The 27685-nt window shown below is 43.9% G+C and overlaps 1 protein-coding gene across 2 annotated transcripts; it reads right to left on the bottom strand.

The window, feature by feature from the left end:
- Positions 1-481: 481 nt before the first annotated feature.
- On the bottom strand, positions 482-22372 carry SNAP23 (synaptosome associated protein 23). 2 transcript variants are annotated; one of them, XM_084270470.1, is made up of 8 exons: positions 22294-22372; positions 12939-13044; positions 12194-12235; positions 10509-10557; positions 9552-9669; positions 5617-5769; positions 4893-5037; positions 482-3378 (listed from the first exon to the last, which is right to left on the bottom strand). In XM_084270470.1, exons 2-8 carry the CDS (start codon positions 12993-12995, stop codon positions 3313-3315), a joined length of 630 nt encoding a protein of 209 aa, XP_084126596.1. In that variant the 5' UTR covers positions 12996-13044; positions 22294-22372; the 3' UTR covers positions 482-3312. The 2 variants fall into 2 exon arrangements, with proteins under 2 accessions (XP_084126596.1, XP_084126597.1); XM_084270471.1 differs by having other exon boundaries at positions 12939-13037; positions 22290-22372.
- Between the last annotated feature and the right edge of the window lie 5313 nt (positions 22373-27685).

A 27685-nucleotide genomic window follows, 5' to 3' on the forward strand; every position in this document is an offset into this window, starting at 1 on the left:
ACTGTCTGCCTTGTCCTGTATAGGAACCTTTCAGACACAACTTCCTCAAAGTGCTGTTACAATCATCGCATATGTATTTGTTCCAGGTCTGTCTGACTTGGTCTCCAGTTTTCCACTGGAGTTAGATACACTTTTCATGCATTCACTTAGTAATTTAGATAGCACATTGATACTTCAAGCACTGCAAAGGTGGGTCAGGCACTGCAAGTCACTGCGCCGTGCAAACAGTGTGTCATTTGACCTACAGCCTTCACAGAGGAAAGAGCTCTCTGCAAGTCACTGCACAAGTAGCATCTGTTACAGACACTTGAGAGAGGCCTTTTCTCCAAACCACACCCATTCCTTTGTTAACATTAAGATTTCTGTGAAATATAAATAGAAAGGAAACTTCCTAGTTGCATAGTAGTAACTAGTTCTGCCAAGTTTTTCAAGGACAGGAAACTACAGAGACATTTCCAAGAGAAAACACTTCTAAAGCACATTCAGTTATAAAAGTATGTATTTTTGTGCACATCATGATATAGTTTAATAATCAAAAGCAGAAATGGTAAACCTTCATTCTTAACAGCATTCGAAAATACAGAGATGTACAAGTGCCAATTCCATCCCACAGATAGGGAAATGAAGCCTCTATTCTATGGACAACAGGAAGACGATACAAGCAGCAGACTGGGGTGTTCATTAACATAAAGGCACCAGCTCCCTCACAAATTTGGCTCTTGCTCCATCAGACAGTTGCACTGATACTGTGCCAATATTCAAGCTTGGGGTCTCAGGAGTTACTTTCTTGTGTGGTGTCCATGGCATTATTAACAATTCCACTACCCCAGTCACAGGGCGCTCTCAGCCAGCGTGCTCATCTGCTCATCAGGGAAGTCACCATGGACTTACAGAACATCCAGATGCTCCAAAGCAGGTTTGCACTGTTGTAAGCAGAACAAGGCAACTGCTTCAGTTCCAGGAGACAAATCACAACATGTTTTCCTTTCACCACCAGCAGCACACACTCCTTCAGTTAACCCAAAGGAAGGAATAAGTAGAAGTAACAAGGAAGGAAAAAAGCACACAAGTCCCCTACGCTTTCCCATGCAGGTGGTTGGTAGGAATTTACTGTGCGGTGTTCTTAATAGTGCTAATTGTGGTTTTAAGCACATAATCTCCATTCCTAACAGGGTAGATAAGCTTTTAAAAATCATTAGCTTTCCAACAATTACTGGAAACCAGACAGAAGCCAACACATGCTACTGCATCCAGTGCTCTAAAACTGACTTCACCTTATTTGAAAGGGACAGTCTGCCACTGGCCTATTTATTGCATGCAGCAGCTCCATCCTTTGGTCAGGGTTTTTTGTTCTCTCATTTTTCTTTTAAATATCAAGCTGTCTTGGGGGTGAGCTGAGAACATACCAGCAATGCTGATTGTATTACTAAATCATAATACTAAAAAGAAACCAAAACACTTAACACTGTGTCGTACATCGTAGCAGATTAGTGTCATCTCTCTAGCCCTGGGATTCATTATTAATGCCTACAGGTTCCTTGTGGGCTGTCTTTCCAAAAAAAAAAAAAAACCCACCTCATAATGCTATTAGTTTTAGTTACACCTTGAGTCACTTTGGTTTGAGCTTTTTTGCCATCCAACATTGAGTATCACAGGTTAGTTCAAAGCACCACTTTCACCTTTAAAACAGGCGCAATATATTGCTGGGTGGAGTTAGAATTACACAGGTCACTTGCAATTTACTTGCAACAAAATGTTCAGAACCTCTGAGAAGTCAGTCCCATCACCTTGCAATGAAACCAGAACTCTTTCCTTCCACATAGGAAGAGAGCTTTCCTTCACCTGGTCAAAAATGCCTGAAACTGAAGGAGAAGAAATTGAGATTAGGCACTATAAAGAAATCCTTCCCTGTGAGGGTGGTGAGAACAGGCTGCCCAGAGAGGCTGTGGCTGCCTACTCCCTGGCAGGGCTCAAGGCCAGGTTGGATGGGGGTATGGGCAACCTGGGCTGGTGGAGGGTGTCCCTGCTTATGGCAAGGGGAGGAACTGGGTGATCTTAAAGGTCCCTTCCAACCCAAACCAGTCTGTGATTCTATCCCACAACAGAACAGGAGCATTTTAGTTGCAAGCAACTTGGAGATGTAATATTTCCAATTGCTGATCCCAAAGTCTGCTGTAATAAACCAGTCAGGAACTAGACTAGTTTACAACTAGTTTATTTAGAACTAGCATACAGTTCTGAAAGAGGTACTGCTTCCTCCAGCCTTGTGACAAAGAAGATGTATAAGCAGCTGCTCTGTTTTCAGGAGGTTTAAGCAGCTCCCCCAAAGTCACCACTGAACTCTGCACCAGACCTCAATGGTTTCTTTGCACTGGAAAAAGGCACAAACCAATCTCTCTCTCCAGTGAGAACTGGCCAGAACAGAAACTGATACAGGATGCAAGAAAGCTGCGTGTTTTTCTACTCCATTTCTTCCAGTTAAGACACATCAAACACTTAAAAAGTTAGTTTTTAGATGAGGGGGCATAAAATTTTCTATCAAATAAATACTTTACAGTGATAGTTTTATTTTCTCCTCCTCAGAGGTGTGTGGGGCGTAGGTAAGGTACAGACACACAACAAACACCACCAGAACAACGCAGTGTGATGTCCTAGGCACAGCCTCCAAAGCAACATCCATTTACAGTAAGGAAATGGAAAGCTGTAGACCCATCCTGTTACCTTTACACTAAAGCTGACGTGGTTAGAAGTGTTTTAAAGCCCTCAACCCACAAGTAGTAAGTAGTGGGCCTCTTCAATTCTGTAACCCACAAGTTCAAGGCCAAACCAATCACTATGGTTAGGCTGCTAGAGATACAGGTCAGACAATATTCAGCAAGTCCCTATTTTAGTGAAGACACTCAACTTATGAGGTATTTCAAACAGTGCAAAGTGCCCTCTCCAACCTTCCACAGCTGTGAACTCACGTTACCTTGTTCAACTTCAATAAAGGACTATTTTGGGTGCAGGAAAAAAAGAGACTGGGAGAGGGAATAAAACATGCAAGATTCTCAAACCCATAACACATTTAGCCCTGAGCAGCTTAAAGAAAATGAAGGCAGATGAGTAGAAGGAAGTTATCTTGGCTGCTTTTTTGGAGTCAAGGCCACATTTACATGAAGCAATAGAAAAAAAAAAGAAAAGTAAATCCCTATAGAAAGGGTACTGCTCCATTTTTCCCAGACCCTCTTATTTCAGAAGAGAAGTTTCACAGATCCATGAATATGGTGGCTTGCAGCTGGAGAGACTGTCATTGAACAATGACAGTGGGCTTCAATTGTCAATTAGTTTCTTGGCTCTGATGTTGGCTTGCTCAATGCGTTCCCTGTTTGTATCAGCCTGAAAGAAACAAATGTAGGTAATTTGCAGACTTCATGTAAAGCAACTGAAAAATCCCAACTAACATGATCACTAGGGCTGTGGTAGACAGAAACAAACTCTGCACATCAGGCAGAATATTAACACAACGTGGGGATAAACATTCCCTCTCCCCAGAGCGTTTAGGCATCTTAAAGACCTCTGCAGAGCAGCTCTGTTGCTACGGACTAGAAGTAATAGTCAAAGCTGCAAGTGACACAGGCAAAATTGTTTTGCTTAGTGCCAATCCCTCCTTTTCATCCCCGCACCCTCCAGTGTCCTGGTGTCACAGCAGCACAGTAGCTGTATGAAAAGCACTTCATAATTGTTTTACTTCTAAACAGCATCAGAAGTCAGCCACAAGGTCTAGGTTGAACAAGCCTCAAAATACAGTTTTTACTGAATCACAGAGTCACAAGGTTGGAAAAGACCTTTAAGCCCATCAAGTCCAACCATTCCTGTCCTGTGCTAAACCATATCCCCGAGCACCTCATCTACCCGTCTGTTAAACACACCCAGGGAAGGTGACTCAACCGCCTCCCTGGGCAGCCTGTGCCAGGCCCTGACAACTCTTTCAGTGAAGAACTTTCTCCTAACATCTGATCTGACCCTGCCCTGGGGCAGCTTCGTGCCATTTCCCCTTGTCCCATCTCCTGTCCCCTGGCTGAAGAGACCATCGCCCACCTCTCTGCTCCCTCCTGTCAGGTAGTTGTAGGTGGTGATAAGGTCTCCCCTCAGCCTCCTCTTCTCCAGGCTGAACACCCCCAGCTCCCTCGGCTGTTCCTCATGGGATTTGCTCTCCAGCCCCTTCCCCAGCCTGGTTGCCCTTCTCTGGACTCCCTCCAGGACCTCAATGTCCTTCTTACGGTGAGGAGCCCAGAACTGGACCCAGCACTCGAGGTGCAGCCTCACCAGTGCCCAGTACAGGGGCACAATCCCCTCCCCAGACCTACTGGCCACACTATTTTTGATACAAGCCAGGATGCCATTGACTTTCTAGGCCACCTGGGCACACTGACGACTCCTATTCAGTCCGCAGTCACCCAACACCCCCAGATCCTTCTCTGCCTGACAGTTGTCTAGCCAATCATTATGTTCAATTATTATATTGACTTTTTAAGAATTCCAGAAGAATCATGCTATTGCTAAAACTATCTAGTCCCTACCACAGACAAGATTCCTTCTGAGCAGCAATCAGCAGTTATACATCCAGTAAACATTAGCTGCTTTGAACCAATCAGGTTTAGTTGTTTTCAGATCTTTCCCAGTGACTTGCCCTGGGTTGGAGGCTTCCTTACACTATGAAGCTTTGAAATTCTCAGCTAAACATGCAAACAGCAAGATGTAGCTCTCATTCAAATCACTGCAGCCCAGATGATATAAATTCACTGCATACTTCCTGGGAATACAGGTAGATACACAACAGTAAGACTATTCTTTTTAACATCCCTGTAACAGCCTCTAAGCTGGAAACAAAGAACACCTCTGACACTTACCTTGACGTTTATCCGGTCTATTTGTTTATTCTGGGCATCAATCTCATTGCCCATATCCAAAGCCATGTTTTTCAAATTCCCAAGAATGTTTCCCACTTGAGCAAGATTTTCATCCATTTCATCCTCTCTGGCATCATTTGTTATCCTGTTCAAATAAATTAGGACAATGTTTCCAAGAACCAAGACCTTGGGTTTCCTTAACTGTAAATTTCCTTTAATAGAACTTGTTTGTTGCACAGTAATCTGGCAGGCAATGCATCCAGGCCAAGGTATGTCTTCCCCTTTTTAAAGCCTCACGTATTCCAAGCAAGCAGCCCAGCAAGGAAAGGTGCTAAGCTAGCACCCATTAAACAAATAACCTTCAAATTTAAAATAACAGCTACCACGGAAACTTTAAGCTATAAATTTTTCTCAAGCATACTTGATGACAATAGAAGTCCTTGCTATTTTTAAGTCTCCTCAGTAACTGAGTAGTAAGCTGTATAGTCCTTGCACGTGGAAACTGGTAACACCCCTGCTATGAGAAACACAATTGAAATACAAGATCAGTGCTACAATACTGGAAATCAGTGCCTGCCACCTCCTCTCCAAGCAGGAACAACTCCTCCAAGCAGTAGTAAAAAACTCACTATTTAGCAACGTCACCTAAAATGCATCTGAAGGAAGCTGGCAACCAGAAACTTCGGATTTCTGCATCTGAGATTGAGAGTAGAGAGAAGCAAACCTTGTAATATATCCACCACTTGGGCCCCCCGCCGCCGGAGGCGCCTGGTGCTGGGTACTCCTCGGCTGCATGGATATCACGTGGTCCGCCGAGTTCTCTGTCCCGTCTCCCCAGGTTGCTCTGTAGGCCTTGCTGGCCTCAAAGTTCTTAGTCCTACTCCAGAAAGAGAAGGAAGGTGAACTGCTGCACCCAAACCACGGCTTCTTCACTGAAGCTCTGCATTCATCTAGGGCTTTCAGAAACATCTGTCTTGTGCCTGGAAGATTAGATTTTGCACAGCCAAAGCCTTGTCCAGGCAACAGAATTTCTTAGGTTGAGATGGGGTGAATGTCATTGAGTTACTCCAGGGACAGTGATTAATGTGCCCTGAAGCTTTAATACATACATGGTAACTTCCTGAAGGTAATATACATTAGGAGCAGAGGGGAATGCATTTACAACAGGAGTTAAGAGTCAGGATTAGTTACTTTACAGGGAAGAAGTGTAGATAAGGTACAAATTCCCTGAAGTACAGATAGCTGCACTGCACAAGAAAACCATTCACCTCTACTAGGTATGTCAAATGTTTTCTGTTGTCTGGTCTTTTTTAATGTTTTTCAGGTTAATTTTGATTATGAAGTAACAGTAATCACGTAAACAAAAGTAATCATCTTTAAATAGCTTCAATTGTACCAACTCCATTCCAGCAACAAACCAATTTATCGTTACACTTGTACTACAAAATGGAGAAAAAAAATTGAAGCGAGCATGCTAACATGAAGCTATCTCAAGATTCAGACCCACAAAAGCAAGAGTGGAAGAAAACAGAACAGAAAAGTAACTGATCTAAACTGGGCTCAGTTCTCATGAACCCTAAAGAACATACTTGCAGAGGAATAGCCTCACATTCACCGTGTTTGCTGGTATTTTCAGGTTTAAACTAGATAATCCAGGCTCCACTGCCACTTTTCTGCTCCTCTACAAGGCTGTGAAGTCTGTAACACCTTTCAGTACACCTAACTTCACAAGAACAGATAATCAATTTCTGTATCTGCAGTGGCTTTCAGTAGCCGTGTCACACGCCAAGAGGGGCAATGAATGCCCCTTTTTCCAGCATTTATTTAATGAATTAGTTTCCCACTTTAATAGGTCAGATCCTATGAAAAGTAATCTAGTATGAGTACAGCAAGGGGAATAATGAAATGATTTCTCAGTTCATAATGGAACTGTTGCACCCAGCAGAATCCCAAAGAAGGCTGAACTAGTCACTTCTGGCTCTTTGCACATACAGAGGCCTAGAGATCTCTTTAGGTTCACTGCAACCAGATTGAGCACTTTCATCTCATTCATACTAAAGCCACAACAGCAGGAGAGCTTTGAGTGTTTGGCTCCTGGAGTAGCCAAGTCTTGGGTGTCAGAAGGAACCAAAGATTTCATGAAAAAAACAAGTGGCTTGAAAACCACTTGCACATCTGAAGGAGACAGCTAGAAACGAAATTGTTACTTCAACTAAGCAGTTAAGAACACAGCTGCTCACCACCTGGTTATTTTTAAGGGCTGTTTTTCAAATTACTATACATTTACTTCTCAATGTGTCATTTCTGTAAGAGCACAGCAATTATACCACCTGTCAAACAATTCAACACTCACAACAGCTAATACACTGTCCAACAACTCACACTGTCTAGACACATCAGTATCACAACACGTCACAGTCACAAGGAGACCTGCATGCAGACACCATGCACATGCAAGCACAAACCCAACAGAAGCATTACTCCAGGCAGCTGGTTAAAGGTACATCTGCACTAACAAGACTGACCTTGTCCTAAAAATCCGCTCTCACCAGTTAAGTGAATACAGCTCCTCATCCTAGTCTTCATTTTTAGAAAGCAAGCATCAGTGTTAGGAGAGAATGAAGAAAGAACAGACCAATAAACAGGGAAATTGGCATTAGTACAGAGGTTATGTTAGAGCACTGCTGGTATTTTGTGTTTTCAAAGTTTTTAAAAACAAACTCACCTTAGGAGAAAGGAAAAAGCAGTATTTAAAATCAGTACACATTCTAACTTAGCTTTATGAAAAAGCAAAAGGCTCTGGAGATAACTGGTTGACAAATAACTATGATAGTGACTGAAAAAGTGACGGTCGCTAGACAAAAGGCATTCAGGTTTTTCTTCTTCATTGCCCTCTACTTATCTAGTACTTTTATCCCCACACACTACTGTTCCTTTTAGCAAACAGTCCATTACTTCATTTATTGTTATCTGTGCATTTGGAGTGCCACACAAGTTCACAAATCGGTGTCAATAAGCTGATTAGCTTCAGTAAAATAAGGCTGGGAACTTCAGAAAACAGAGACTGAGTGTCCTAAAGCGATCAAAGTCCACTAGCTTGCTCTAATTAATATAAAGCTGTAATCACACCTATCCAGAGGTCAGGACTGAACTCTCTGCCTTTTCAAGGTACTAAAGTTCTCTTGGAAGGCTCATTCATCTCTCTCCTAAACAATCCTCAAATTATTATTCTGTTGGAGAAGCAGCCTCAGCTGCTCCAAGGAATTTTTACCTATATTTCTGCTACCTGTCAGTTGAATGATAACAGTTTTTCTCATGCTGTCCTGGTTTCAGTCAGGATGGAGTTAACTTCTTTTGTAGCAGCGGATGGAATGCTCTGTTTGAGAGTTAACATGAAAGCAGTGCTGATAACACCCTGATGGTTTTAGTTGCTGTCAGACAGTCAAGGACTTTCTCAGCTCTTTGTATTTCTCTATTAATGAGAAAGGAGGGATGAAGCCAGGACAGGTGACCCAAACTAGCCAAAGAGAGTATCCCATGCCAGTTACGTCCTGCTCAGTATAAAGGGGGCTGGTGGGAGGAGGAGCAGGGGCGGCTCCAGGACGCGTGGTTTTTGGGGGACGGTCGGGTTCCGGGACGGCTCTGGGTGGCACGGCCTGAGCTGTGGGTTTGGTGAGAAACTGCATTGTGTATCAACAGCTTCATAGATTTTTTGCTCTAAAGTCCTGTTAGCATTGTTATATTGTATCTTTCTGCTGCTTTAGTAAACTATCCTTATCCCAACCCACACACCTTTTGGTTTCTCGGTTTTGGGGTTGTTATTTGGCCCTTCCTTTTCCCCTCCCTTGCCTCACACAACCATGACACATGCTAAACAGCTAAAAATGAACACACACAATATTCACTTCTGTGGTCACACCCTTAAAATAACTCATTTCTCCTTCACAGAAAGGACTACGATCACATAGACAAAGGTAGCACACCACCAAAACCAAATATTGTTTTCTTGATAATACTGATTTCCAATGACTGTTAAGGAGTTTAGAGTACAAATCAAATCCCATAAAAAAAAATTAGACTACTCTTAACTGACTTGAATGTGGTAGTTATAACATCAGTGTTATAAAGTACTGTGAAGCAGGTCTGCAATAATTTATGTAGCCAGAAGTGAAAGCTTCAAGCTTTAACACCAGTACCTGTTCTGCTCTCCTCCTCCATAGAAGCAGGATGATTTTTTTAAATGCCTAGTCATCCAGAATTACTTTTCCGCTCCAAAAGAGCAGCTTTCCTGCTAGTTTTCGCTAGATTTGTGAAAAAAAATATGGAAGTCATATTTTTAAGAGACAGGCACTTACATATTCATGAAAGCTTTAAGCAGAGAAACATAAGCTTGAAGGAGGTGAGGGCCCAAGTGTACATGATGTTACACAGCAGCTATATTTACAGTGAAAAGGGCACAATATATGGTTAGATGCAAGTAAGCTTTAGCTACTCTCATACAATTTTTAAAGGGTGCACACCTCTACAAACAAAAACAGTTAACTCTCCTGGAAAGTCAGTGTTGTTTTTAATTAGCTTTTTTATTGGAAGACCACACCCCAGTACCTTAGCTATTGGGAATATACTAAAACTTCAGACCCAAGCACCAAGTTAACTGACCTGTTACAAGGACAGACACAGAGCCCACAACATTTGTTGAGCTCTGTCAGTGTCTTCTCAGCTTCTCTCATATCCTTATTTATCTGGTCCATGCCTTCTTCTATGCGATTTAGTTGTTCTACAAAAGAAACAAGTAATCAAAATAAACACAGAGTGGGGGAAGGTGAGGACAGGATATTAGCATTTCTTTCAAGCAAGAACTTACAAGTTTCAGTCCTATCTTTGAATCAAGACTAATGTCTTTCTTTCATGCCTTCTGGGATTTTTTTTTTAATTATTTTATTTAAGAGTGATGTTAAGTGATAAGTTTTATCTACTACATTAAAAACATTTTCCTCATCCTTATAGCAGCACTTCTGTTACTGGTTTCAGAGTAAATCATAGAAACACAGACTGATCTGGGTTAGAAGGGACCCCAAGGATCACATATTTCCAACCCCCCTGCCATAGGCAGGGCCACCACTGGAGCTACACAAGGTTACCCAGGGCCCCATCCAACCTGGCCTTGAACACCCTCAGGGACAGGGCATCCACCACCTCCCTGGGCAGCCCGTTCCAGCCCCTCACCACTGTCTCTGCAAAAAACTTCCCCCTAATATCCAATTCAAACTTTCCCTCCTTCAGTTTTAATCCATTCCCCCTTGTCTTGCCATTGTCTGCCCTTTTAAAAAGTTGATTCCCTTCCTGTTTGTCTGCTCCCTTCATGGACTGCAGTTACACTGTTCCTGTGGCAGACAGGAAAAGCTTCTGTAGCAGAGGCTATATTACATAGTAATTAACATGGTCTCTCTACTTCAAAACCTCTTCTAAATACCACAAACACATGGGAATAACTAAATAGCAAGTCTCATTTTCATGTAATTAGTATTTAATAAGCCTTTAGTTTCAGGAACAACTCCTGAATTATAGTCCTTTTTCTTACAGACTTTTAGCGTTAAAGAAGTAGGAAGAACTCACCTCCTTGCTCATCCAGCATGGTGATAGTTTTGATGCCAACATCCTGGGACTGCAGAAAGAAATTTATTTGCAGGTATAAACCCAGATTTCAATACAGCAGTGCAAAACCAGAATGTCTCTATAGTAAACCTGATAAGACAGCCAAGTTCATACTGAAACACGGTGTCAGGAATAGCACGGCTGTAGTAAAGCCAGGCCAAGATTCAAATTAGATCCTAGATTAGCATAACAGGCTGATAATTATCTCATCCATCTCAATTACCAGGGTTTTTTTTATATTACAAGCTGATTAAATTTTTGGTTCAGAGCATTACAATGATAACAATTTCAAGCTGAAAAAGTAAACCTGTCTGTGCCTTGTTTTGCTAAGTAGGATTTAGCGCAGTCTTTAGCCCTACACCCTTCAATGGTGCTGGCCAACTTGCAAAACCACTCTTGAGAATTCAGCAGAAGAGATCAGGAAGAGAACAGCCCATCACTACCTTCACAGCAAAGCTGAAGAAATCAGCAACGAAGAACATACCACAGCACAGCTCAGAGTTATTTTAGCTTCTATGAATCACCAAAATGATACCAAGATAAGTTATGTGGGGTCATTACATCTTAATGTTTTTCTTTGGGAAGTATTCATCAGGCTATGCTGACTGAAATGCCTCAGTGCTAACAGCAGCATCTTCAGTTTCACAGCAGCCTGCTACCACCTGGGCAGCAAGTACAGGCTCTACAGCTGCAGTGACCAAACACTTTAGGGTCCTTACTCACTGAATTGGTTTTTGTGTTCTCACATTGACAAATTGTCTAAAGTCTTCAGCACTATAAGTCTGAGTGTTAGCTTTGAAAGGTATTACTGTTTAGTCTATGGATTCCCATTTGTCTATGGCATTATCCAAGTATGAGCAAAATTAATGCCAAACCAGTTAAGCTGTGTTAAGTCTACCAGACCTGACTATCAGCCATCTTATCTTCCTCCCTATCAGCAGGACGCTCTGGATTTTTTGAAATTACAATACCAAAAGCAAGCTTTTGGCCATTTTTCCAGTGGGGCAAGCAAGCTGAAACAGTGTAGAAGAACAAATTCCTCACACAATGTCACCTAGATAAACCTGAAATACAGAATTATTTGTTTCAAGTCACACACAAGCCTGTTGAGCATTTCATCATCATACTTAACTATCTTTAAAGTTAAAACTGATGAACAGATTGCAAGGTGTGTATGTAGAACTACTACTGCTTAGAATTAAAAGCAACCCCACCCTCACTACCCCACGCAACTGCGCGCTACCCTCCTCCTCAAAGCAAGACACTCTCAACCCTGTTCACAGGCAAAGTGAGGCAAGAAATAAATGGAAAATGTTATGAGAAGCAAGAGATGCACAGGCAAAGCCACAGGTTACATAAAGTCTTCTGTGATTGCCAGTTACCAAAATGAGGCCATTTTGCTCAAGGGAAAAACAGGTAGAAACAATACTGACCCTTCTGTGATCTGACTTTACGTAACGTGAAAAACCACCAGGTTCAAGTCATTCCAACTCTGATAATTCTTTAAAGCAGCACCTTCTAGTTATGAAGGGAGCATTTCAAAAAAGCTTGAGAAAGACCAAGTGATTTGGGTCACTTTGTGATAGTTCAACATGCTGCTGCTTAAATTAATACATACCCAGGGAATTAAAAAACCTTTTCCTTACCTCAATGGCCAAGCCAAGAATCCTCCTTGTGCTTTCCAAGGACTAGAAAGAGAATTTTACAATGAGTGTGTTGACAGTATACAGCAGTGTCTGATAGCCTTCTTTACCAGTTCACAATTTTTAAAACTTCAGAGTACTTTGCTTATCCCATTGGAAAATCAATATAAAATATATATTAAAATGAATTGCAGTTAAATTAAAAAAAGTCATAAACTATCAACATGATTACGATTACTGAGACAATGCAGGCAACAGGACAAGGGGCAATGGCCTCAAGTTAGAGCACAGGAAGTTCCACACCAACATGGGGAAGAACCCCAGTGAGGGTGAGGGAGCCCTGGGACAGGCTGCCCAGGGGGTGTGGAGTCTCCTTCTCTGGAGAGATTCCAGACCTGTCTGGATGCCTCCCTGTGCGACCTGTCCTAGGGAGCTGCTTTGGCTGGGGGGTTGGACCTGATGATCTCTGGAGGTCCCTTCCAACCCCTGTGATTCTGTGATACCTACACAAATCAGAACTGGGTGGTTACTACTTGGTCAAGTATATGGCTTTGCACGTCAGAAGTTTAAATTAATTCTGACTTTTAGGAGTAGTCCTCACTCTGATATTTACCAAGTAGTGTTAGTCTGAAACATTTAGCTATATACCCTTACAGAAACACTACCCTAGACTGCCTTTATTTTTAAAAGATGCTGTAATCTTGTCAGGTAAGTACTGTAATCCCAGATGCCCTCCTGTAATACTTACCTCATCAGTGACCTGGTTGGCCCTCAGCTGAATTTCTTCAGGCGATAGTTCAGCCATGATGAAGAACTATCACTGGTAAGTATTCACGTTAAAGATTCTCTTCACCCTGTAGTAAGACATACCAGTTCAGCATCAGAATGATCCTTTTATCAGAATTTTGATTAGAAGCGAGAAAACGGTTCAAAGAACGAAAGCCTATATAGCCTGCTTTGGCAGGGGCTTGGACTCGATCTCTTGCGGTCCCTTCCAACCCCTACAGTTCTGCAATTCTGTGATTTCATTTTCAGTACACAACTTGGTCAGGACTGGAAGGCACTAAAAGGATTAGTCGCCTTTACAGCATAACTAAGAAATGCAGGCATACTCAGTATGTGAAATAGTTTCCTTCCCAAAACCTGGCTTCCTAAACATCTTTTGAAGATCCTATCTGCTGTTAGTGAAGCCTTAAAATAAGAAGCTTCTCCATGTTGGTTTGCCCACTAATTCAGAAAGAAATCAATGAAGGCATTTAAGTTACTAGCATAAGCTATAAGTATTCTTCCCCTTCCCTTTGAGGGATTTCAACAGTCAGTCAGAAGAAGGGGGACCACTTTCACAAACCAAGCACTACCTAAAATTATTCTACTAATCCTCTATAACTGGTTATTAGTATGGTATGGCAAACCCCTCAAGAGGAAAGGGATCTGCAAAACTTTTGAATGGTACATCTGCAACTCTAACAAAGGGTTTTCCAATCTACCTTTCTCCTAATAAAAACAGGATTTTTTTTCCATGATTTTTATAACTAAGTCCCAACATACCACATCTTAACTTTTGCTATTAACAGGAAATACTTTTGCCTGAAGAGACAGAAAGGAAAAAGCAAGCCCATCAGTAAGTGCATTCTTATCAGAACCATTTTTTTTCAGAGCTAAGAAACCACATTTTCATTAGACAATAAAGCCTGCACTCCTAGCAATGAGAAAACAGAGCTCCCAGGCTATACAAGAATGTAGTGAAATAGTACGTAAGCTGAGCAGTAAGAGGATTTTTTTTGATTACTTTTCCCCTTTAGGTTATTCCTTGCTCATTCCATGAGGAGCTTCCAATTAGGTTCATGTTACCCATACAGATCAGTCCAGGCATCCTGTTCTACTAACAGGACTATATCCAGTTTTTACCTTTCAAGAATATTTTAAAGATACAACAATACTAACTGTTCCTAAAAGGGCAAATCCATTCGGATTCAGCCAGGCATTACCTGCAAATAGATATTGCTCACAGCTCTTCACAGGATGGGTGCATACCTCAGAGGGTGACATCAAAACCTAATCCCCAACAACTGAAATACTTCAAGACTTCGAATACTCCAGCAAGTCTGGTCTTTGGCACCCAACATACCTTGTCGGCCTAACACCATGGCTCTAAGAGGTGACTTTGGGTTTTTGTTGTGTGTTATGTTGGGGTTGTTTTAAAGTAGCTGTCAACACAAGTTAGGTTTTGTCTGTTTTGGCTTTTGTTTTAACTATGTCAGTCTCAGACAAGGTCTCCAATAACTCAGTTTGCAGTAGTCCAATTTCACAACACAATCAATGATTTAGCTTTTCATTCACAGGCTTAGCCTCCTTTTCTGAGGTTTACTGAGGGCAGCTCAATCCAAACTTTGACTTTGGGAAAGCCCTCCAAGCTGATTTGCACAGCTAGGAATCAGTAAGGCAGGGACAGGGGAAGAGGACCTATTTTCACTGAATTACATTGAGCACAGGAAAATGACATCAAGCTGCTTCTTTGGGTAAACTGCTCACATTTAGTTAATACTCAGATTTAGCCCTGAACAAGCAACATCTGGATTACTCTAACTGTTGTAGACTAGGCCAGCCTTTCCCTACCTTGGGTACCACACAAGTATTTCTGCAGCCTGGAACCACAACACACACATCTCTTCCTGGACAACAAAAGGGATATCATATACCCACCCTATGAATACAACAGCTTCCCAATGATTCCCATTGTAACTGCAGAACAGGGTTGGAAATGCAGCTGTATTCCCAGAGTGCTCTGGACATTTCTTTTCCAGCAGCCCTTGTGTCCTGCTTCCCGTGGCAGCTCTGAGTTGAGGCTACCAGCACAGTAGCAGTACAACTGCTGGCCACACACTGTAATCCCAGCCCAGCAGCAGTATTTGACTTACAAGAACCACACTGCAGTCATCACTCACAGTAAACTACGTCTTTGCTTTTGAGGCAGAGGTATGGCAATATTCTCAAACCTGCATAAGAACTTGTTTACAAAATAAGTCTTTATTGGGTAATAAGACTTATCTTTGAATATGTCTTTTTTGGATACATTATACTACTATCTTCATGTCATGTAAGCACCCCAAATCTGAAGAATGTACATTTTATCAGATCAGATACTGATTTTAATGGTTTATTCAATACTGACAGAATTGCCCTGTGCTGCTACTAGAGCCATGATTCATGGAGAAGCCACTGAAAAACAAACTAGCAGTGAGACTGAAGAAGGGTGAGGAAGGAGACAGTCAGCACTTCCAGCTCCCAAGGTATTAATTCAGTGGTACAGCTTAGAAGGTAAACATTACTACTGGAAGCTGACAGCCATGAATTAACTTCAGGACTGAAGCTGACAAACTATAATACATTCACCCTGGGCTTGGTAACTGTGATACTAATCAAGTCCCACAAAAATACCACATTGATATCTAATAGCAATTAGATGGAAAGCTGCTTAATGTGCTACTAGCTATCAAACTATTATCCCCCAACTTTGCACTCACTGAGGAACTTGCAGTCAGTTATTTGACAAAGAAGTCTGTAGTAATACAAAGCCAGAAAGTACCTGAAGTTGCATCTGACACCAGACAACGCCTTGAAAACACAAGCACTTGCCACTGAATTTATGGGTGCTGACAGACAAGCTCTGCATTCCCCTGGCTTGCTCACAGCTTCCTGAACAACTCCACTGCCCAAGAGCAAGAAGTTTTAGGGAAACCCACAACATCCCTCCTGCTTTCCCCTAAATCACTGGTATTTGGTGTTGAAACTGTTTATGAATTGACCTAACACTGAAGAAATCCAGCTAAAAGATATGAAGGAAAAACCCCTTCTACATAGCAGACACCCATAATGCAAAGTAAAAAGCCTACTTTCAGGGGGATTCAGCAAACTGGGGTATGCATGTGCTTATCTTCTGATGCTCATGATGAAAACAAGTGACAGGTCATATGCTCAGTTTACAATTGCTAGGGTAACTGACCTGTGTGGGTGGAAGCTAAACAAACCCACTCAGAACACTTGGCAAACACAAATGTTCTTACAATCTTTTATCAGGGATAATAGAATACAGCTACTTGCTGGTCTTTTCTGATCATTTGAGGTGTTATGTCACTGAAAACAGTGACTGAGCCTTTCTTTCTCTAGGCATCCCAGCCAGCTTATCCACCTTCACTTTTCAGCCACTGCCATTAGAGCTATGTAAAACAAGATAGCATTTCCTTCTTAAGACAGGCTTAAGGTGGTATGCTCTTTAAACAGGTTTGATTGCAACATGTGCTCAGAGCTGAGTATTCCAAACTGAGCCCCACAGGGGGAAATGGCCAGCCCCTTTTCAGTGCTCTGTGGGGACAGGACAAGGGGCGATGGCTGCAAGTTGGTACACAGGAAGTTCTGCACTAATATGAGGAAGAACTTTTCCCCAGTGAGGGTGAGGGAGCCCTGCGACAGGCTGCCCAGGGGGTGTGGAGTCTCCTTCTCCAGAGAGATTCCAGACCCATCTGGATGCCTCCCTGTGTGACCTGTCCTAGGGAGCTGCTTTGGCAGGGGGGTTGGACCCGATGGGTTCTGGAAGGTCCCTTCCAACCCCTGCGATTCTGTGATCCATTAGACTCTAAACAGCATAGCTTTATTCCCATTAGTCTGTACAGCTGAGATGGCCAGCATTGCTTTTGTAAATACACACACAGCCTGTGCAGTAGCTCTGTAAATAAAGCAGCACTATGAGGCAGAATAGAGAAAGACATTCCCTAGGCACTAATGAACCAACTGCTGCATGGTGAGAAGTTTTAACATCCAAAACCACATAGTAGTAACTGAGAAGAAACCCAACATTTCAAAAAAACACTGCTTCCAAAGATAGAGATACACACTTGATAGCTGAACATCTAATTGGAATGGCTAGAACATAGCCAGTACCTTCATTGCAAGGCCTCTCTAGAGAGGTTAGAACACCTGGAAGAGTGTCATCTGTACTGACATAACAGCTCAGCTATTCCAACAGAACACAGCATAAGTAGATGAAGAAAGGGTACTCGCCCCCCACCATCTTTCTGCCTAGAAATCCTAAAACACCCATCATAAAGTACCCAGCTGCTAAGTTAATGGCATACGACAAAATGATTTTAACTAAGATCCCTCAACAAAGACAAAATGTTCAGGGAGAAAATACTTCATATGGCTAAAGTGTTCCTGGCATATATTTTTATTATAATGTAAAGTTTGCTAAGGCAAGCATTTGTTTTAATACAAATGCTCAATGCCTGTTCTCTTTGCTTTCCCTCTTCTACCATGTTTAAAATCCTAGCCACAAAATAAACAAAGGAGGAAAAAAAAAGAAGACAGCCTACAAAGAGATTTCTTTATTGTATGATAGCAACATTCTGCTCTTTTAGTTTTAGGTTCTGGTTTAAAACTTACCCTACTCTACAGAGAAAATAATGTGCCGAACTACAAAGCAGAACTCCTTTAAACAAGGATGTAATGTCAAATTTACTTTTTGCTATCAAAAAGTACTCTGCAGCATTTACCCAGTTACCAGACTGCAAAGATTAAACACATTTCAGTGCAAGTCCCCCTCTACCCCTTGCACAGGAAAACCCAGCACCTACAGACTACACAGAACTAACCTTGGTACAAAAATACATCTTCTTGAATTACATGGGCCTCCTGAATTTTTTCTACTAGAAAGCTTAAGAACACTGCAACATATTCATTATCTTAACCACTGTTGTCTTGCTCTTTCTAAGACTCATCAAGAAATAAGAGCAGCAAGGAAATAAACTCAGGCCCTGCAAACCATAGGAATCTTCCTTTTCTGCCATGTTTTATTCTGGAGATAAACTTCAGACAATATATTATCTCTTCACAAGACTACTCGTTGTGCTAAGCAATCCTATAAGCTCAATATTATAACACATCTAAAATCAGGACTTATGGTCCAAACTAGTTGAGGGTGGAATAGCTTAAGTTACTTGTATCCATTGGACAAGAGGAACAATGAAATAGGAGGAAATTTAGGTCTGCACAGACTTTTTCTCCCCACATATAGTCACAACTCCAAAAGCCCTGAATGACCTTCAGTTTACTCTCTGTTAAGATTTTTTTGGTTGGAGAAGGCTGAGGAAAAGACACAACAGTGATTTCACAAAACCTTTTAAAGCCTCAAGGTGTAAGATTCCTTTGCATAAAGAACCAAAGACCCGACCTGCACTTCTGGGCTGATAGCGCCATGCCAGACCCATTCAAAGTATCATTGGCTTAGAGATCTTAATTTGGTTAATCAACATACCCGTACAGCACTTCAGTAGGTTCTTGGTCTAACTCAGGAGACCTGGAAGATGACAGAGATTTGTGTGGCTACGTCTGTATTAGCAGCAGGGTGATCCTGTGAGAGCACAGTGCAAGCATCGATTTGGGGAAGTGCTGTCCACATTATCACACTTTAGGTGGATCAGTCACAAGCAATCAGAGTTCTGCCCAAACTACTTAATTGAGAGCTTAACAACTGCCAAGCTACAACTTCTATAAAACTAAGTGCAATAGGAACAAATTCAGTGTTAGTAATGTCCACAGCAACCTGCTGTCTGCATGAATAAATCTCGTAGTTTAAATTATTTGCTTCTGATAAAGTTAGGACAGCATAATTTTATCCAACAGCAGCTCTCTGGTTGGGATTCCCTGGCAGCAGGCACATTAAGAACTTCAAGGGGAAGAAGGTTACAACATTTGAAGTGACACAGCCTCCAAAAGCACTGTTTTGTGCAGCCAGCAACAACATCATCACCTATGCCACCCGTCTTCCCAGAGCACACAGGCTAAGTATGGAATCTGGGCTGTCTGTCCTTGATCCAAGACACTCCTCTGCTCCACTAAGGGGTTTTCTTACAAGTGGTTTCTTTTGCATTCAGAATCACTTGTAAGCTGGATGCTGGCTATTTATGCCAATGCACAGTTTCCAATGCAAACAGGTTTCAAAGCCCATTACAACAGTGAAGTTGCACAGTCTTTTCAAGTGTTTTTCAATCCCAATAATCTTCTGAGGTTTATGAAAGCCATAGTTGGCAATTTACATGCTGCTTGAGTATGCTGCTTGAATATGCTTTTCTTCAGCACTCGCTGAGAAGCTATTCTAAGGCTTATTAGCTCTAGAAAGGAAGGGAAAGTTACTTCCTTGTTTTACAAGAGTCATGGCATATTCAGGCTGTGCTATCCAAATCACTCAAAATCCCTAAGAATTTTTTTGCCTTGCCCCATCTCTGTGAACTTAAACCAACTGCAAGGCACCACAAGGCCTAATAAAGCTCTTGCTCAACTGCAGTCACACAGTCAGTGTCTGGAAAGGACTGTAGGCAGGGAAAGGCTTCCCAAAGTGACAAGCTGTCCTAAACCTAACAGGTCTCCTTGCACCACACCAATACACTGTTCTGAGTGCTTGCACTTTCACAAACCCACACTGAATGATCAATAAGGTTTTTGTCCTGCATCTCTGGGTGGCAGGCAGCAGTTCTGTGCTTCAATGACAGACCTGTCATCAAACACCCATCACACTTACTATGTGTTGTAAATTTGTTACTCATCCTCTGGGGTTTCTCCTTTGAGCCTAGCCCCTTCTCTATCAGGGTTCCCCCTTCTCTATTAAGGTAATCAATATCCTAAACTTTTCTTCCTTCTTCACTCTAAACTAGAGATTAAGCACAAATGTTTGCTTTTATTTTTTGTTAAAGATATTGAAATAACATCACTAACTCACAGCAGGTTGTGCCTCGGTGCCTAGTTCTATAAATACAGAGTAAGCAAGAGGTCCACAAGTTTCTTGTGAGTAGAAAGTAAAGAAAGAAAAGAAGAAAACATCATAATTTTGGCCCTAGAAGACAACAGCTGTGAGAGATGAAAATTGGTACAAGATTATCTATTTAATGCCAAAACAGTGACACTTAAGTTTGCCTTCTAGAGTATTTTGTCTCTCTCAAAAGAGCTATTTCCAGGCTTGAATGAAAATGAGAACGAAAACCACACAACCCTTACAGAGTGTTGTAGTGAGACATCATGCTTACATTTCCGTGTTGTTTTCCTCTTCAAAGCCTAGTGAAATTATTTGGCAGTCAGGAACTACATTTAGAAGAGTTGAGTGGAGAAATTTGATGCAAGTATATATTTGATGCAAGTCATGCATTTTTATAGTCATGCTATGAAAGAATCCCACCCTTTCTATTTCCAGATAGCTATATACCAGGGAAGAAGTTTTAAATAACAGCTACTAACCAACACATCTAAAAGTACGATTGAGAAATGCAGCCCGTGCCTCCTTTTGGGTAATCTTACCACAAAGGTAGGAACTAGGACATGACACAACCCTGCTGTTGCACCAACTGCCACAGCATCACAGGAGCCGTACTTTTAGCCGTGAGCAAGTTGGTACAGCCTCATGCAATCATGGATGTGCTCTCAGTTCCTTCTCTTGCCAAGCAAGGTGTTGCCTCCCCCAAAAGACGGAAAATTCATAAAACAGCATTCTCAGAAAAACATGAACATTAATTAAGAAATTTTGGTGCATTCCAGCAAAGATTAAAAGTTAAACAGTCCAGTTAGATAGATTTGTATTAGGGGGTGAGTATTTTTTCTTTCAAATTCTTCATATGACTAAACAAAGGAGTTTTCTCATTTTTTAAAGCCCTTATCTTACTTGTAAATTCAAGTTCAGCCAAGCTAGCAGAGGATGGTACAAGGTATCAGCATCAGAATGTACTCAATATGTTTATGCCTACAAGATAAATGAATAAAGCATCTGTGACCCTGGGGAAAGAAGCCAGGACCCAAGAACAAGACACCACTCTGCATGCTTCCTGCTCTCTTATCAGCTTCCTGAACACACTGCACAGAGGCGATAGCGCAAAGAACAGGCGCTAGCAACGCCACCTCCTCCGTGCAGCGCGCTCAGCTCCAAACTCGCCTCAACAATTCAGTTTTGTCCCTGGAAAAGTCTTGTGATGCCTCCTCAAAATTCATTGCTGTCAAACACAAGTTACCAATCAACCCCCGATACCCTATTGTACTCGTGGCACAGGCAGACAGCAAGATATCCCATCCTTCTAGTGACACAAACTTTGCTATCTAAGGTGCTACTTCAATAGCTGCAGAGCAGGGGAGTTGAGACATATGGATTGTTTGGTTGCTGGATTGTTGGTAAGAGATTAGTTACTCGAGTTAATGAATTAACCAACTGACATTGCAGAAGTCTCTTCCTTGGGCCCTGAACACCTTCCTACAAAGCAGTCATCTCTGCAGCAGAGAATGAGGCTTATGAAGAAGTAAAGCAACACCCAGCCATGCAGCCCTGAGCGCTGAGCACCCGCTGCCCCTTTTAAAGGGCTGAAAAAGAGGAAGATGAATAACTAGAAGAGTTGCACTGAGAGATTTCTAAAGCTTCCTTAGCTCATCTGCTCTGCTTATCAAATGATATCATCATCGATTTGAGAGGCTTCACTACACGAAAGAGAAATAAAAGCAAAGAAATAGAGAAAAAAATAGGGGAAAAAGAGTGAAAAACCAAGCAGACTTTATTAGCATCACAGAAACCCCGATGGCATCAGGACACAGCAGAGAAGCAGAACAGCGGCGGCTGCTCACCGCATGCCGCAGCGGCGCCGTGCCGGCACCAGCCCGGAGGTTGCAGCCACAACGCCAGACCAAGAAAGCGCGGGGAGTGAAGGGTCTTCTCCTGCCTCACGCTAACAGCCCGGCCCGAGGGCTCCCACCTGAAAGCGGCGACGCCCCGCGCAGGGGAAGGGCCGGGGAGGCCTCCCCACGCTCGAGGGATGAGCGCAGCCCGCGCCAGGGGCTCCGAGAGCCCTCAGAGGATCCTCCACCGCCCCAGCCCCCCCGCTCAGACTTGCAGGGCCCGAGAGCCGAAGCGGGACAGCACCCGCCGGGCCAGCGCGGCGGGGCTCGGGCCGCCCCGCCCCGCGAAGGCCCCCGGCAGCCCCAGCAGAGCCGAGCCCGCCCTGCACGGGGCGCTACGCAACAGAAGGGCTGCCCCGCCCAGGGCGTCGCGAACCGGCGAGCCCAACCCGCCACACACCTACCGGCACCGCCGCCGCCGCCGAGCCAAACCAGCCTAGGCCACGCCGGGCCGCCCCTTTAAGAGCCCATCTCTCGGTGCCGAGCGCCGACCCGCCAGCGCGTCACGGCCCACGCCCCGGACGCGGGAGCCAGCACCGCCCCCCCGAGGGGCGGCGCCACATCCGGCATGACGCGTTAAAAGTAGCTGCTCGCGTCACTCACGCATGCGAGTAGCGATGGGAACGTCGCGCTTCGCACTGGTGGCCGGGCGCGACCCAGCGCGCCTGCGCCCCGCCGCTCTGCCTGGCGGTGCCGTGTGAGCGCCGCTAGTGCGGCAGGGCCTTGCTGGCTGCGGCTGGGAGAGCAAATGGTCTAGTATGGGAACAGCCCCGCGCGTACCCGTGGGGGCTGTTCCTCGGTAAGCTGCTCCCAGCCCCTCCCAGGTGGTTCTCCAGGCGCAGCCGCCCGGGCGGGTCTCGCCCGGTGGCTTCTCGCTGCCGAGGTACCGGCGGTGCTCAGCGCCTCACGATTCTGAGAGGTGGTTCGTGGGTTCTCGGCGTGTAGCTACACCTCACAGTACCGCCTGTTGCTATTCCCGGTCGGTAAACGCCCCCGAGTTGACGGCGAGTGCCGTGCCTCCGCTGCCAAGCTTCCCGCGCAACCGTGCACCGGTGTTTCTCCGGCTGCCCGAACTACGTTTCCCGGCAGGCACCGCGGCCGCTTAGGCTGGCCTCCCGGCGTGCAGCGCGGCCGCCTTCCTGCTGCCACATTGGCTGTGCCGCGCCGTCACCCCGCCCCGCCGTGCGCCGCGGGTCTCGGTGGGGTCGCCCGGCGCTGGTGCCGCGAGGGGCCGCGGGTTTCGGGCGTGTGGCGGTCGGGCCTGCTCGGTCCCGGCGTTGGGATGGGTTTGCGGGCTGCTGCCCTGGCGAGGGGCGCGTCGTGTGAGTACCGGGGCTCTGAGGAGCGGGGGGAGGCCCTGAGGCGGCGGCGGGGGTGGGGGTGGGTTTCTCCGGCTCTGGTGGAGGGGTTGGCTGAGGGAGGGCAGCGGCGCAGGCCCGGCCTGGAGGTGCTGCAGCGGGTGTCTGGCATGGGGCTTCGCTTTGCGTTGCGGGTGCCCTTTGCTGCTGCGGCGATCCCTGAGCTTTGGTCGAGCGCGTTCACTCTTGCAGGTGCTTCGTACCTGCCAGGAACATGTGGGGGTTGGAGCGCGGCTCTGGGTGCAGAGGTGCTGAATTCCCTTCCTCACGGCACCCGTCTAACAACGTGTCTTGGCGGAAGCGAGCGGGAATGTGGCGACAAACGCCTGGTGATCTGAAAGGAGCGGGACCCGTAGTCTGAAACGAGTCCGAATACAACGAAAGGCGAGCTGTTCAAAACCCCTGCAAGCAGGGCAGTGCACGAGCCAGATTAAACTGTGTTAAGAACTACTCAGGGGAGAAGTTGATGAACGCTGGATACAAATGGCATGAATGATTGAAGTTTATATTTTTAGATAGTTTATTGATAGTGGTTTGGTGATCTTAAGCTTGATGATCGATGATTTTGAGCAAGTAAGACATTCTAGAGGTGCTCAGGGAGATGGTTTAGCATAGGACAGGACCAGCTGGACTTGATGATCTTAAAGGTCTTTTCAAACACAGGTATTCTGTGATTCTCCTTTTCACCTTCCCTCCTATGTCTTCAGAAGTCCAGTTCTGTAAGAGCTTTGTAGAACAGATTAGTTCAGAGGAGTAACCTGAGAGAAAAGGATCGAGGTTTTATGGGCACCATGTTGAGCACATGTTGCTGGGGATGCTCTTCCTTTATCTCTGCTGGTTGTTTCAGTTGTTTTTGTTATTTGCTACTTCCTTCAGTCAAGCCTTGATTGCTCTATGAAACTAATTGACTGTTTTTGCTGAACTGAGAGCTTAAAAGAACTACTTAAGCCTTCCAAAATTTGATTGCTTTGCTGAAGCTTGGAAGTGTATCTGTTGAGGACTGCAGTATTTTGCGTGAATATTGTAGGTTCTGAGGGCCAATGCAACGTGGCTTTGTAACTTATCTTGGAAAATTGATTCCTATCCTGAAGTCCCTTCTGTTTTAGGCAACTCTATTGTCTTTGCATAATCCTTTCTTGAGTTCAACTGAACTGTACAAGGCAGTATATTTGCACCACCAAGTCTGTTCCACTAGTTGATGTTCTGTATGTAAAGTGTGTTAAATAGGTGGTATGTTCTAGGTGTTTCAAACTATTTTAGTCTGTTACCTGTGTCAGTTTGGTTACTGTGACCAGACTTTGTGTAATTTCTCTCTTCCAATTAGGATAGTATATATCCCTGAATTTTCACATGTGTAGAAAGCTATCATAAGCAAGATAGTAATAAGGCATTTACTTTTGCTAGAGAACAATTATCATCTCAGTTTATAGCAAGGAAAACTTGGTTTGGATGTTATATACGGGGAATTAGAAAGGTGCAGTTTGATTGTGACTTAATGTGTCACAAAATACTATTCTGGTCTGTCCCCCATTCTTAGATTTACTTGAAATAAAAATAGACAACAATGAAAACTCTGTGCTTGGTGTACCTGTTTCTGCGCTGTTCTGCTTAAGGTATTTCTCTAGAGTCTCCTTATCTCCAGTATACCTTCCCTGTATATTGTAAAAAGCCAGTTGTACTCATGGGATAGTATGCAAACAGCTTATGCTAAATGTCTTCTAGGATAGTTAGTGGAGTCAACTTTGTGTTTAACAGGAACTTAGAGGGATTTGATCTGTGAAATAACTTTTCTCTCCTTCTGTCTCAATGTCAAAACAGTCAAGCCTTTGACTGCCCAGTTACAACCTCTGCTGTGTGGTGATGCTACTTCAGTGTTCAGGGCACCAGAGTACTGTCAGTCTGTTACAGGAATGAAGCTAAATCTTGGAAAGCAGGGAGGAATTTACCATATCGTACTTGCTGTATAAATATTTCAAACTGCTGGGCTATGCTATAGTTATCTCCTTTGCCACATTACGAAAATAACTGTGACTACAAGGTAGTTTATATAGTCTGTGATACTGTGCTAGAAGGAAATGATGCTGTTAATCGTGGCTTAACTTTAGGAAGTTCTGTCTGTTGACTGTGTTAGGTTGTACAGATCAGCATCTTAAAGTACCTCCCACATATGCCCAGAAGTTGAGGTAATTCATAATTGTTGAGGTTAATTGTCAAAAGTTAAAATCTAGAAGGAAATGAGTAGTTAATTCAGATGCCTTAAGGGCAGTGAATCTGGGAAGGAAAGATAGTGTTTGAATATCAATGTTTTATTCCACATAAATTCTACTCAAGGTGATGAAATTTGAGCATAGGCTTCTCTGTCTTGTTATGATGATTTCTTGGTTTTGTATGGCATTCTCACAGCAGCACAGGACTTTGATGCTTGGACAGCTGTGTAACAGGGAAATTCTTTTGTAGTCATAAAATTATTTCTATTACTTGGCTTTAATAAATGGTTATTTATTTAGGTTAGCAATCGATGCTGCTTTTTACCGTCTTATCACAATAGGTAGGTGGATTTACAGAATGGTAGGGGTTGAAAGTGAACTCTGGATATCAGTTAATCCAACCTCTCCCCATTAAAGCAGGATCACCTAGAGCAGGCTGTGTGGGACTGTGTTCGGGTGGTCTTGAATATATCCAAAGAAGGAGACTCCACAACCTCTCCAGACAGCCTGTTCCAGTGCTCTGTCACCCTCAGAGTGAAGGAAGTTTATCCCTATTTTGAGATGGAACTTCCTGTGTTCCAGTTTGTGGCCATTGCTCCTTGTCCTGTTACTGGGCACTACTGAGTCTGGCCCCTTCCTCTGGACATCTGCCCTTTAGATATTTATAAGCATTGATCAGATCCCTTCTGTCATACCCAGATCTCGCAGCCTTCCCTTACACAAGAGATGCTTCAGTCCCCTCATCATCTCCTCAGCCCTCCATTGGACTCTCTCCAGTAGTTCCTTGTCTGTCTTGAACTGGGGAGCCCAGAACCAGACACACCATTCCAGATGTGACCTCACCAGGGCAGAGCAGAGGGAGGGAATAAACTTCCTCAAGCTGCTAATGGATCTCAGGATACCATTGGCCTTCAAGCTCATGGAGAGCTTGTTGTCCACCAGAACTCCCAGGTCTTTCTCTGCAGAGCTGCTTCCCAGTAGGTCAACCCGTAACCTGTACTGGTGCCTGGGGTTATTCCTCCCTGGGTGCAGGACCCTATACTTGCCTTTGTTGAACTTCATTTAGTTTCCCTTTGCCCAGTTCTCTAGCCTGTCGAGATCTTGCTGAATAGCAGCACGGCCTTCTGCTGTGTTAGCCACTCCCAGCAGCAATTCTGTTGATGGTACGCTCTGTCCCTCTGTCCAGGTCTTTGATGAGTATGTTCAACAAGACTGGACCCTGTACTGGCCCTTGGGGTGCACCACTGGCTACAGGCCTCCAACTGGACTGCACTACTGTGGGCTCTGACATTCAGCCAGTTCTCACCCCTCCTCGCAGTCCACTGTTCCAACCCACATTTCCTAAGTTTTTTTATAAGGATGCTGTGAGAGATGGTGTCGAAAGCCTTGCTGAAGTACATACAAGATAGAGCTTTCAGAGTTCCATGTGGGGTTCTCCAGGTCTACCTGTGAAAAGGCCAGGCTTCTTGGCAGAAGAACAGAATAAGTTGTGCTGATAGTCAAGCTACAGTCTTTGTAAAAAATGCTTTCCAGGGCCTAAATAGACTTCCATTCTTAAATCATCTTCTCTCAAAGACAAAGTAACTGTGTATCCACTACTTCTCCCATCAGCCAACTAATGATTTCATGAACACGCTTTGTGGTGAGTTGCTTTTTTCCTGTCTGCTTTCTTCTCCTTTCCCATGCCCAGAGGGTAATATTACTATTTACTATTTTAATATTTACTCTACTATTTACTATTACCCTCTGGGGGGTATTAATAGTAAATTAGCCCAGAGGGTAATAGTAAATGGGGTTATGTCTGGCTGGTGGCCAGTCCCTAGTGGAGTTCCCCAGGGCTTCATTTTAGGCCCAGTTCTTTTCAATGTTTTCATCAACGACCTAAACACAGGACTAGAAAGTGTCTTAAATAAGTTTGCAAACAACAGAAAACTGGGAGGAGCTGTTGACTCTTGAGGGTGGTGGAGCTTTGTAGAGAGATATAGACAAACCAGAGAGCTGGGCAATTGCCACTGGTATAAAGTTTAACAAGGGCAAGCACTGGATTCTATACCCGGGAAGGGGCAAAGCTGGCCTCACATACAGGGTGGGGGATCAGGACAGCCATGCTGAGAGGGATTTAGGGGTCTTGGTCAACAGTGAGTTAAACTTGAACCAGTGGTGTGCCCAGGCAGCCAGGAGGGCCAACCATATCCTGGAGTGCATCCAGTATGGCATTGCCAGCCGGTCCA

The sequence above is a fragment of the Gallinula chloropus genome (genome assembly GCF_964237585.1).
Source record: "Gallinula chloropus genome assembly, chromosome: 14".
Lineage (NCBI taxonomy): Eukaryota > Metazoa > Chordata > Aves > Gruiformes > Rallidae > Gallinula > Gallinula chloropus.

Bases quoted from the DNA above. Each gene is read 5' to 3' on its own strand.
- SNAP23 (XM_084270470.1), bottom strand. From the start codon at position 12,995: ATGGCTGAACTATCGCCTGAAGAAATTCAGCTGAGGGCCAACCAGGTC. The intron at 10,558-12,193 runs GTAAGGAAAAGG...TTCTTTCTGCAG, and splicing joins TTCTTGGCTTGGCCATTGAG to TCCCAGGATGTTGGCATCAA. The intron at 9,670-10,508 runs GTGAGTTCTTCC...TTTCTTTTGTAG, and splicing joins CATGCTGGATGAGCAAGGAG to AACAACTAAATCGCATAGAA.